The sequence below is a fragment of the Etheostoma spectabile genome, chromosome 8, assembly GCF_008692095.1.
Source record: "Etheostoma spectabile isolate EspeVRDwgs_2016 chromosome 8, UIUC_Espe_1.0, whole genome shotgun sequence".
In the NCBI taxonomy this organism is placed as follows: domain Eukaryota; kingdom Metazoa; phylum Chordata; class Actinopteri; order Perciformes; family Percidae; genus Etheostoma; species Etheostoma spectabile.
The window spans coordinates 32,250,272-32,263,476 of record NC_045740.1 but is presented as its reverse complement, the minus strand read 5'-3'; the positions used below and the strand labels follow the sequence as shown (position 1 = coordinate 32,263,476).

Here is a 13,205-nt window from a genome sequence, read left to right as displayed (position 1 = left end):
ACATGGCCAGAGGTTCCTTCATTTACCAGATGGGCTGCTGCTTCAGGTGGGTGTACAGGTACACCTTCTCTCCTTTCTTTTCCTCTGGAGCCTCAGACACTGGGGTGGAGGAGAACACATGACAGGCACTTGTTCACCTCAATCCATCTCTAACTCACATTTGGAAACATAACAGAGAAGTTTAGCAGGAGACAAAAAAGCTGTTTTGCTGTAGGTTTTGGTACATCATACCTGGTGATTTGGGCTTTGTCTCAACCGGGCTTCCCCCATCCCTAGAAATGAGAATGGGTTATATAAAACAACTATGTATATACAACGATGTAAATCAAAACAATTCGAAGGAGCTGTATCTGCTCACTCAGTCTTGGGAGCCATTGAGCCCCTTAGCTTGCTCTCTAGGCCTCCAAAGAAGCCCTTGACGTCAGTTTTAGATGTGGTTTTGAGGAGGCGCTCAGCGGCATCCTTCCTCACAGACAGCCAGGAGTTGGCCTTGTTGATGTACGAGTCCAGACCAGCTGGAGGACCGCCACGATCCAGCAGCTCTGAGGGAGATGGCTGGGACTTCCCTGAGCAAGACATGAGCAGAGAGGTCAAAGTCATGGCATCACTGAAGCCTTTTTTACATGTTTTAAAGCCCCACAAGGCAAATGTGTTTAAACATCAACCTGTCTTTCAATGTCCCTGTGGTGTCCTTGGTCCAAGGCGTCACACCGGTCAGCCTGACAAACAGTGTACAGCAGGAGTCTGAAACTATTTTTAAGGACCCCTTACCTGAGAGAGATGGAGCAGGGACCCCCTATCACATGTATTGTATAAAATTAGGTTGCATATAAAACCGTGCCTACAATATTGTGTGGGTGGCGTGAAGCCTTTATACATACTGTTGTTTGCATAGAATACAAAGTATATGAATTGTTGGTATGATTTAATAAATCATGTTTTAATGTTAAACATACATGTGGCACAGGGAATCCTCTGAGGAACTGCATCTGTGGGTGGTTACCTTAGAGACTTGCCTAACTAAAGACTCAACTTGACTTGACATAACCTGTGACTTGATTTGACAATTTAAAGTCCCATGTCTCAGACAGACATCACCTTTAACGAACGCTACGAGCTGTTTTAGCCTCTAAGGGAAGGTAATCTCAGGTGCACATAAAATGTGCCTCTGGGAAATAGAAATGAAAACAATTAGTCCATCAGCTTTGGAGGAATCAATGAGACGTCTCGCCGTGCAAGACAAATAACTGTAAACATGCACACATTATTCTTCGTTTGGTTTTATTTGTAGTTTGGGGTTTGCAAGCAGACCTTTTGTTCACCACTGTGCAAAATTGCCAATAGTGCATGTTTACTTTATGTGTTATAAAAACAGGTTACAGCAGACCTGACTGCAGACGGAAGTTGAAGCAATATACTGTGCCACGGCACTACATTAATCACTCAAAGCTTCCTGTTTGCACAAACACTACCGTCATGCAACCGCACAAAGCCACCTGTGTTTGTGGTGTTGCTGCAGAAGAAACCACACTCTGAATCACCAATGATGACAGATATTTATTTTTCTTTTGCTGTCTAACGCTTTTCTTTTGCAATTACGAGCTCTGGTTGCCCTTTAAACAGTCTTGTATAAAGTACTTGAAAGCAATACTTGAGTACAAGTACAAGTATCTCACCAAAAAATGACTTTGGTAGAAGTGAAAGTATCCTTTTAGAATATTACTTGAGTAACAGTCTTAAAGTATCTGATATTTACTGTACCTAAGTATCAAAAGTCATTTATGATATTAGATGCACTTCACTGTTATTGTGGCTTCCTTATAGTGAAGCATGATATTCAGGGTTTTCACACTTTCTTAAACATCAAGTCTGGCATCCCTTAAGAAAAAAACAGAAACAGAATTTGATTTTTTGTGAGAAAGAGTCTTTCACTCCAACACAAGTAACGAGTAGCGCAGATGCTTAGGGGAAATGTAGTGGAGTAAAAATATACATTTTATTTAGTTAGAGTAAAAGGAAACGTTTTCAGAAATATAAATAACAAAGTAAAGTACAGATACGTTAAAATTCTACTTAAGTACAGTAACGTAAGTATTTGGTTACATTACAACATTGCCTTTAAATGTGTCCAATCAAAGGCAGCAGCAACTCTGAGAACTTGAAAAGAGAAGTCCCTCTAAGGGCCCCGACCCATCAGGGAGACGATAAGCCTTCGGTCAAAGATGGGCCGACGTTTAGCGGCCTAGTTTTTAAATCATGGACGTAAAATAGAATCCGTACATGAGAAGAAAAACACAAGTGAGGAAAGCAAGCAGACATTAAGAGGACACACACAGAAGGCTCTTCTTGTTTAGTTTTTTATCTTCATTTCATCTGATCATTTCAATTCATTTCATCGGAATCAGCAAGCTAGCTAACTAGCCCGCCAGCTGCAGCGTGACAAACATGCCAGATACAGAGCTGAAAGACAACAGAGAGGTTGAAAGAGCCCTTACCACTGTAGTAGTATGTGAAGCACATAGTCATGAGGTTTTTGGCTGGGCTGTAGTCATCCATCTGATAACATCTGGGAACACACCATTTCTTTAGAGATGATCCTGTCATGTCTTCAAAGTTAGAATTAATGTCATTTACTGGAACATTTTCACTAAAAGGACAAGCAGGTGATATATGTTTTCTTATTGTCAGCAAATCCTATGAAAAGACACAACCCACAATGAGTTTATCCTAATAAGTCTTTCCAAAGTCTAATGCATTCAATTTCTCGGTGCCACAGAACTCAATTGTTGATCAAAAACTATTAAAAAGACATAAATAAGCTACAGTGTTGCACTGGCAAGTTCCTTCATTACAATGGAACCCACACACACTGTAGTTAACTTTGACTCTATCCCACATACACTGTCCTGCTGCTAGATAAACTCAACAGAGCATCAAATGAGTATGAATCCGACACCGACCCCATAACTATTTCCTCCTACGTAAGTTATGTTTGGTATTGAGAGATTTTTGTATTTTCATGGGCAAAACTGACATTAACAACTTTATAAATGATCACCGGCCTTATCCTTCACAATCAAATGGGACTAGACAGTTACACTATGTTGGTGTCAATAAAGTCAACAGTATAGACTCACTCAAACAGTACAACTGCAAAAGACTGCACCAGTCTGTAGAAGGTGGCTTCACTCACACATTTGGAGTGGCAGCGCTGTGAAAACAGTACGACAGTTACAGAGTTAGAAACTTGTTCAGGATATCTTGGTGTAAAGACCCCAACAACTATCACTTACGTGATAGAGATATTTGGGTTTGATTTCCCGCATTCATGTAGGCATTTTTTCACTCAAATGTGTGACTAAATGTATGTATGTGGGGGTCCAACAACAACGTGTAATTCCTTGGCCAATGCATTTGGAATATTGCAGTTACTGTTTTCCTTAAAAGGCCATGTATGAAGTCTGATTAGTTACCATTACATCATTTCCCCGTATTCACCTGTGCGCTGACGTATTTGGCAAACCACTCCCTGCCTTTGCCATTCTCTCCACTGCACAGCTCTCCAAAACGGGCCTTCTCTTCCTGGTCAAAGTCCTCCCTGTGAAAACATGGTCCAATAACTCAATACAGCACTAATGTATAAACATGTTCCACTGCTGGTTTTTATTAAGGTAATGATGTATTCATTTCTCTGATTTTACTATGCAGAGAAATGAAATGTGTTCCATTGAGAGTCTGACCCAGAAAATGTCAGTATCTGACAGCTAAACAGAAAGAAATCCCAACATGTGTCATTGAGCTGTTTCTAAAGGATTGATAGAAAATGATCAAAAATGATAGGATAGATCTATGTATAAGACTGGACTTGGGACGCAAAATGTAGCTGCATTTAATTTAATATTATATAATAATATTCTGTATTGTTAGCAATGTCAAAATGTGTAACTCTGCAGTGGCACGTTGTTTCCATTTCACCAAGATGAACTCAAGCTGTTAATCCAGGAGACTTTTCAAAGTAGTAGTTCAATATTTTTTGAAAAGGTAGATGATGATTTGATGATTTTTTCCCCATTTCTAGTATTTGCGCAAAGCTAACCGGCTGCTGGTGGTAGCTTCATATTTAGAATATATTACAGACAGGACAGTAGCATCAATCTCCTCATTTATCTCTCAATAAGAAGCACACTTTCAATAATGTCAAACTATTCCTTTAAAGACACACACTGAACATTTTCTTTACAAGAGTAATGGACTCAAGAACCAAACTGGTGACCTAGAAGTCGCAGTTTCATGCCACTTTGTGGATAAATTGTAAAGGATGGGTGAGTCATTCCATGCATCCTCCCCCAACATCTACTATATATAGATATGCAAAGCAAAGGAAAAGAAAAGTGAATGTGCAAAGCTGGGCAAGGTAACAATGGAGTTTTTCCTGGCCCCACTTACACACATCCTTTTTCACCATTACTATGTTGTACATTTATGGGTATGTGTATTGATTTGACGTTTATGTTTATCTATTGATTTGTATGTGCTTTTGTTTCCTCTGTCAAAGCACTTTGTAAACTATTGTTTTTAAAGGTGTTATACAAATAAAAGGTATTATTGGAACACAAAGGTACCCTGATATTTAGAAGCACCCTTTAAACATTTCACCCTGCTCACATTTGATTTCTTGTCAAATATTCCTGCATCGGTTGGACTGATGTCCCCCATGGGACGTTGCTGGTGAGTCATACTAATCTCTGACTGAGTGAATGTTCCAAGTTATTCCGGGTGACAAACATGGAGCAGTGTTGATCTGAGTATAAGTGAATAGACAGCCTAAAGCAGGAGAAATTGCTGGCGACACACAGTCAGGAAGAAGGAAAAAGTGGTGACATAACAAATCACTCCATCAACAAACTGGAATTACAATTGTATGCCTCTGCCAACCAGTGCAGTAGCTGCAGTTTCCATCTCTGTCCAGACTTACATAATATATGTAGTGACGACTTTGAACAAGTTTAATAAATTATTGTTTATTAAGTTTATTTTTTTGACAAAATGTGGCTCTTTACACAAAGCAGCACAGAAGATTCTAATCCCAACCGGTCGTCAGACACCGCCTCCCAAGAGCCTGGGTCTGTCCGAGGTTTCTGCCTAAAAGGAGCTTTTCATCTCCACTGTGGCCCTGTTGCTGCTCTGGAGGAAACTACTAGAACTGTTGGGTCCTTGTGGATTCTGGAGTGTGGTCTAGACCTGCTCTATCTGTAAAGTGTCTTGAGATAACTCTTGTTGTGATTTGATACTATAAATAAAATTGAATTGAATTGAATTGAATTGAAGATCTATAAATCCCAGTTTCATGGTGGTCATCCAAGATTAGTGTCATGGAATCAGTATCTGACCAGCTGAATGTACAATAGTACAGTTAGAAAATGCACTTTTGCAGAAGATTATGATGTCACAGTAAAGTTGACCTTTGACCTTTTGGATTTTAAATGTCATCATTTCATTGTTTCATCCTATTAGACATTTGTATAAAATGCTGTCATAATTTAGCATAGAAATTCTTGAGTTGTGGCCAATAACGCTTGTGACCATTGTGCCAAATTTGAAGCAATTCAAGAATGGGACAGACAGAAGGACAGACCGGAGGACAGGGCAGACAACCTATAAACCTGTCCTTCTAGCACTCTCTGAGATGAGCTGATGTAGCTGGGGGGCACCTTCCCTGCACCCATAATCTGCTGGCTGCCTTCCAGCCATACAACGGGTCTCTTTATTGTGCTGTACATTCACCACTGCCGGGCATATTTCTGATCATCATTTCAATGACCTGCACATTTCAGTATAAATCTGAATGCTCTTCTGAATGTAGCTATTCCATCTGCAAATATGATATGATTATGAAAATGGTAAAACAGGGGAACTATAGAGTACTTTCATCGTTAATGCTGCAGTGGGTAGGAAACAAAACGCCAGACTGTATTTAAACATGGACAACATGTCCCCACTTCCTCCGGTGTGTAAAAGTGAAGCCACAACATCCAGCATGCAGGTGCTGCCATCTTGTAATGTTGGAGCCAGAGTCGGCCGCGGTGAAGTCTTGGTCATACACCTGCCCGACGAATCGCCAGTCAATCACAGTTTCACTGTTTTTATAGCATCAAATAACTGGTAACAACCAGACGTATCACAAAAACATTGAACACACTTCAGCAAGATAAGAACTACCTAAAATGACAAAAATCATGTTTGGGAAAAATGTATTTGAGGTGTACTTTGATTTTTTTTTCAAGGAGGGGGCCGGATTGATGATCTATACTGCAGCCAGCCACTGGGGGGCTGTGGGGGTGATCCACATGTGTTGGTTCTATGCACCAACCCCTGGGTCCGACTTAGAATCATACAGTCTACAGTGGTGTGAAAAAGTGTTTGCCCCCTTCCTTATTTCCTGTTCCTTTGCATGTTTGTCACACTTAAGTGTTTCGGAACATCAAACCAATTTATACAATAGTCAAGGAAACACAAGAAAACACAAAATGCAATTTGTAATGAAGGTGTTTCTTATTAAAGGTGAAAAAAAATCCACAATCATGGCTGTGTGAAACAGTGATTGCCCCTAAACCTAATAACTGGTTGGGCCCCCCTTAGCAGCAACAACTGCAACCAAGGTTTGCGATAACGTGCAATGAGGCTTTACAGCGTCCTGGAGGAATTTTGGCCCACTCATTTTGCAGAATTGTCCTAATTCAGTTACATTAGAGGGTTTTCGAGCAATGAACGGCCTTTTTAAGGTCTACACAAATCAATGGATTCAGGTCAGGACTTTGGCTAGGCCACTCCAAAGTCTTCATTTTGTTTTTCTTCAGCCATTCGGTGGTGGACTTGGGTGTGTTTAGGATCATTGTCCTGCTGCAGAACCCAAGTTTGTTTCAGCTGAGTACACGAACAGATGGTCGGAACTTCTCCTTCAGGATCTCTTGGTAGACAGCAGAATTCATAGTCCTTTTATCACGGCAAGTCTTCCAGGTCTGAAGCAGCAAAAACACCCAGACCATCACACTACCACCACCATATTTTACTGTTGGATAATGTTCTTTTATGAAATGCAGTGTTCCTTCTACGCCAGATATACTTGGACACACCTTCAAAGAGTTCCACTTTTGTCTCATCGGTCCACAGAATGTTGTTCCAAAAGTCTTGGGGATCATCAAGATGTGTTGTGGAGAAATTGAGACGAGCTTTGATGTTCTTTTTGCTCAGCAGTGGTTTTCTCCTTGGAACTCTGCCATGCAGGCCATTTTTGCCCAGTCTTTTCCTGATGGTGGAGGCATGAACGCGACTAACTGAGGCAAGTGAGGCCTGCAGTTCTTTGGACGTGTTTGTGGGGTCTTTGTGACCTTTGGGAGTCGTGCTGCGCTCTTGGGGTAATTTTGGGCGGCCGGCCACTGGGAAGGTTCACCACTGTTCCATGTCTTTGCCATTTGTGGATAATGGTCTCACTGTGGTTCGCTGGATTCCCAAAGCTTTGGAAATGGCTTATAACCCTTTCCAGACTGATAGATCTCAATTACTTTCTTTCTCAATTGTTCCTGAATCTTTGGGTCTCGGCATGAGTGTAGCTTTTAAGGATCTTCTGGTGGACCTTACTGTGTCAAGCAGCTCCTATTTAAGTGATGCCTTGATTGTGAACAGGTGTGGCAATAATCAGGCCTGGGTGTGGCTAGAGAAACTGAACTCAGGTGTGGACAACCACAGGTATAGTATGTTTTAACAAGGGGGGCAATCACTTTTTCACACAGGGCCATGATGGTTTGGATTTTTTTTCACCTTAATAATAAACACCTTCATTTACAAATTGTTGTGTTTACTTGTGTTGTCCTTGACTATTGTTTAAATTGGTTTGATGTTCCGAAACACTTAAGTGTGACAAACATGCAAAGGAACAGGAAATGAGGAAGGGGGCAAACACTTTTTCACACCACTGTATGCTTAGAATGAACAGGTTTTTTTTATGTATTTCTTTAAGTATCTAAATCGATGCAGCAGAACCAAATACATTGTTTTTTTTCCCCAACACATTAGATAGATTGATCAGGTAAACAGCTAAAAATAATCTTAACTTTGCATTAGCAAGTTGTGCTTTAAGCTCTTTTTATTCTGCGAAGTTCTTGTCTCTCTATTGGACGGCTCACAGTGGACAGTTAGGTAAAAACCCGGACAGTGAGCATCCTTCCCACACATTCTTCTCCTCTGTCCTGGTTCCTTGACCTGGTGCTAGCCTCAGGAGCAGCGACAGCCGGCTACACAGGGCTACCTTCTGTCAAGTGACTAATCAGTGAATTGACTAATTATTTCACTGATATACAATATACATTTGCAAACATTTTTTTTTCTCTTTTAAAGTAGGTGGATTTTTTTGAGATAAATAAATAAGTAAATAAAATGTATACATTTGATAGTGTAAACAGTACCAATGTTTTCTTTTTAATTTATACTTTTGTAATTTATATTTTGACAGATATTCCTCCATTTATCTGAAAATGTATTCGTATTATTTACAATAATGAATCACTGATGCTTATTACTAATACTACTACTAGTGTCTAGTATTCTGCTAGCACTTGCTATGCTTTTGTTTATTGAAATAATGGGCCATTTCTTCTGTAAAAAGAGAAATGGTTACAAAATTGAACAAAAGTGACTATAGCATCTTTCAAATTATTACGCTGTCACAAACTGGCTTTCAATTTGTCAATCATGTCGCTTTTCACTGATATAATGATTCTTTTAAGTACACATACAGTCCATATACTCAATATAAAAAAAAAAAACGTTCTTCCTTACTTTCCGTGAAACACCTTCTCCACATAAGCCTTCATGAACTGCCTCCTCTCCACCACCTCAGCGTCGGCGTCTCCTCCACTGTGAGTGGACGAAGAGGACGACCTCCTCAGCTCCCACATATGAGAGGGCGGGTCCATGTCGTTGTCGCTGTCCGCTGACTCTGTAGCATCGCTGTCATTGTCTCCTTTTTCTTGGTGGTGAGTGCTGGGCTTATTTGGTGCTAGTGGCTCTGGCAGTAAGGGTTGCTGGTGGACTCCCAAGGACGGCACCTGCTCTGGAGAGAAAATGTCTGTATGGCCTTGGTGTTGGCCTCCATCTTTGCTTAGAGCTGTGGCCTCTGAGGGCAGGTCAAAGTCTATTAGGTTGTCCACTGCTACGCTCTCCATGTTGGCAATAAGCTCTACAATAGTGTTTTTAGAATGAGCTATTTGGTGCTCTGCAGGAACATGAGAGTGGTCGTAGATGTAGGTGCTAGTTGGAAGCTTCAACTGTCGTATTGGGTTTTGGTTTTGATTTTGCAGGCTCTCCCAACCCCTGAGGGTGCTGACATCCAGGGAACTCACAAACCCAATGCATCTGTGAATGAAGGAAGGAGATAATTAGCATTGTGATCATCTTTTACATTCAGTTAAAATGTACTAGGCAACCTAATAGACCTGAAGGTGGTGAGAGGTAAGACTAAGAGCCTTTTCAAACTTTACGGTTTGGGGCGCCTGGGTAGCAGTGTATGACTTGTGTTGATGTGTGACTTCTGCACAACACAACTGATGGTCCCAACTCCATTAATAAGGCAAGAAACTCCACTAACTAACCCTGACAAGGCCCACCTGTGAAGGGAAACCATTTCAGGTGACTACCTCATGAAGCTCATTGAGAGAACACTAAGGGTTTGCAGCGCTATCAAAAAAGCAAAGGGGGGGGTCATCTGAAGAAACTAGAATATATGACATGTTTTCAGTTATTTCCCCCTTTTTTGTTAAGTACATAATTCCACGTGTTCATTCATAGTTTTGATGCCTCCAGTGATAATCTACAATGTAAATAGTCATGAAAATAAAGAAAACGCATTGAATGCGAAGGGGGGTCCAAACTTTTGGCCTGTGCTGTAAATAATAAATAGATTGAGTACCTAATTATCCCTATTGCCGGGATTACAGCAGCCACTTGACTTACATGTAAAATCCAAAAACAAGAGTTTGGGTTTCTCAAAATTAAAATGAGCAATTGAGTGCAGCATAAGTTAACAAAATGCACCTGAAGGCTCTATGAAGTCCCGTTGGAGCCCACATGCTTTACCGTTCGCTGTTTTTTTGTTGTTATTTTTTTTACATAACTCACAGGGAAGGCAAGAGGTTGCCTCCCCGGTGACTTCAAGGAAGCAGGAGGATTTTCCAGTTGTGTTGTTTTATCTCAGACTCCGGCAATGGTCATGGTGGCTAGGAAAGTCAAGCTGCAGGCTACAGGTAAGCTAAGCCTTTAGCTGCATGCTACCTGCGGTAGAAAGCAGAGAAAGGAATACTGGGGGAATTGTGAATTTCTGCTTTTGATTTTGATGGCTAAAATGGAAAGCTCATTTCAATCTATTTCGGTTTATCCCTTGTTTTCACTTTGTTGGATTAGCCCGACCCACTGGGGACAGATTGAAGAAAGAACTAGAAAGCCTTGGTTTAGTGGTTTGCTGAATATTTATTTAATTGTGAGTGTTTCCAGTCAGTCCTCCTCGACCATGTCGAAGACATCCCCAGTGTGGCAGCATTTTACAAAAATAGATAACGGAAAAAAGTGGAATGCAAAGTTTGCAAGCAACAGTTTGCATATCGCAGCTGGACTACAAACATGGCGTATCACCTAAAAACGGTGAGCTAACCTGTCTGCGTTAGGTTGCCCTGTCTGTTTTGAGTAGGCTATATGAATTTATCAGAGTTGGCATATTTCATAGTCTGATAATCGTTTTATAACTACTGGCGCACCCACCCGCAACCACGATAGCGTTCCCTAGACCCCCCCAGACCCCCCAGACCCCCCCAGACCCCGCTGGGTGTTAAGCCTCTATCATCCAAACGCAAAAAAATAATATCACGGAAGGAATTGTTGACTTTATTGCTCAGGATATGAGGCCTATTGCTGTTGTGGAGGGCTGAGGTTTTAAGAACTTGTTAATATCCAGCGCCAGCACGCCCCACCATCATGGACTAATATCCAGCACCAGCACGCCCCACCATCATGGACTAGTATCCAGCATCAGCACGCCCCACCATCATGGACTAATATCCAGCACCAGCACGCCCCACCATCATGGACTAATATACAGCGCCAGCACGCCCCACCATCATGGACTAATATCCAGCGCCAGCACGCCCCGCCATCATGCATGGACTAACCGGAAAATGTGAGGGACATAAAGAGAAAGTTTCACAGTTAATGCAACACAGCGAGGCACTGAGCTTGACCACAGATATGTTTAAGTATACAGTATATATTAAAGTGGATGTACAACAAAGAACCAAACATATCAAAAAAACATTTCATAAAATAGCCTTCTCTATATGCAGTGTTACATCATTAAGGAAATCACATTGTTGGATTTTTATTATTGTTACATATTTTTTGCACCTAGTTGAGGTGGGATTAATTTGAACGACTTTATATATTGGTAGTTGTTTTCTACAACAATGTATAAATATACTGTATACAATATATACATATATTTGTACATTACATACGCTTACGTCACAAGTAAATGTACCATTGTAAATGTAAGTCATTTTCCACCACAGCCCTAAACCAACCATAAGTATCAGGCTCCAGACTGATAGTAGGACAGCAGTCCTCCAGTCCTTTTGACAGGCAGCAGGGACTGATAGCTAGCCTAGTCTCTCTCTATTCTCCCTGCACAAGAGGCGTGAACAATGGCCGTAGTTCAAATGGCTTGGATGACAAAGGACCTACACAAGATTGGACTCTATCAGAAATATCCTTCTCTAACCTTCCACCATAAAACTTTTAGCGTCAAACACGTCAACTTCAATGTCTTTAATTAGTGTTATTTTGAATAATTATTCTGTATTGTTCAAAACGTAACATATTCAAAACATCACACGTAACAAAGAACAGAGCTGTGTGCTGCAAGGTAAAGACAGTACCGTCCACTATAGGGGGGTGGGGTCTACAATCTTTGGGAAACATATTTACACGCAAGAAGGATAACGGTAATATGACCTCTTTTGGGGTTGTGTTTCATATTTTTTAAAGTGACATCTTCTAAATATTGGGGAGGGGGGGGGAATCATAGGGTTAGGATTAAAATGTGTTTTATGGAACAAGGTATCTTTAGAATTGTACATTTAAAGCTCAGTTGGAGTTCAGAGCAGCACAACAGTGCCAGAGGGCGATAGCTGAACGGCACGGCCACACATCACATGCTCCCATGGTTGTGTGACAGGCAGAAGTGGCTGATGGCAGATAAGTTAGGTGTAGAATCTCAGCTGAGGAGGTTGGCCAGTGGAAAAGCTGAGGACTGCACTTGCAGATGTAATCTGTTCATCCCCAGCATCACTCTCAACACAACAACACTAAATCTGTTTTCAGAGGACGAGACAGAAAAACAGATCATCATGGCACTGAACATGAAAGCAATGCACTCCCAGAGTATGGTGAACCCTATTATATCTACCATTACCAAAAAAGAAATGACAACATCACAGTATCATTTTCTTTATTTCTCAGTTCCTTTAGACTGATGTGACACACACTAGTCAATCCTCTCTCACACACACGAGACCCCGTGTCTGTGTGTAACATAGTTCTTCCTGCATGCCACTGCGATGTGTAGACAGCCAATCACCAGCCTTATTAGATCTCGGTAGAAGCTTGCTGCATGCTTATTGGCTAACTGATACTGATAAGATTCATTCTTTAGGTATTGATATATTTGTGTATTGAATGACAAGCCATTTTTCGATACTAGATACTATGGAGGCAATTTGGTTTGTGCCTAAAATCAAAAATCAACCAACGAAGGAAATGAGTACTAGACAATTTAGAGGCAAAGCAGGGCAAGACATTCCTTTGCCATCCTAGGAAACGCAAATTCACCACCCACCAATGTTCTTTTACGCTGAATCAAATGTTTTCATTATTCATGTCGCAGCTGCTTGGCTTAATTCAAGGCTTAAAACTCTTTATATTTGTATACTTGAACGCCTCTATAAAAAAACTGGTCTCTCCATTCACATAGAAATGTATAAATCTCATCTTCTTCATTACTCAAACTCAATAGCCGTAACTAAATCAAACTACTGTTCTGACCTCCTCTGCTCCAACGAAGGAAACTCCAGGTCTCTCTTTTCAATAATCCATAAAACCTTTAA

At 40.9% G+C, this 13,205-nt stretch overlaps 1 protein-coding gene across 2 annotated transcripts in view; it reads right to left on the bottom strand.

Moving 5' to 3' along the window:
* The window catches only part of LOC116693434 (uncharacterized protein KIAA0513-like), a 453,088-nt gene that overhangs the window by 10,355 nt on the left and 429,528 nt on the right, over positions 1 to 13,205 (bottom strand). For both annotated transcript variants that reach the window (XM_032522424.1, XM_032522423.1), the window contains exons 2-8: positions 8,836 to 9,411; positions 3,499 to 3,598; positions 3,138 to 3,211; positions 2,496 to 2,566; positions 359 to 566; positions 232 to 272; positions 27 to 99 (exon numbers count right to left, since the gene is read on the bottom strand). In XM_032522424.1, coding sequence (XP_032378315.1) covers positions 27 to 99; positions 232 to 272; positions 359 to 566; positions 2,496 to 2,566; positions 3,138 to 3,211; positions 3,499 to 3,598; positions 8,836 to 9,221 — 953 coding nt within the window. In that variant the 5' untranslated portion in view covers positions 9,222 to 9,411. The remainder of the gene's footprint in view (positions 1 to 26; positions 100 to 231; positions 273 to 358; positions 567 to 2,495; positions 2,567 to 3,137; positions 3,212 to 3,498; positions 3,599 to 8,835; positions 9,412 to 13,205) is intronic.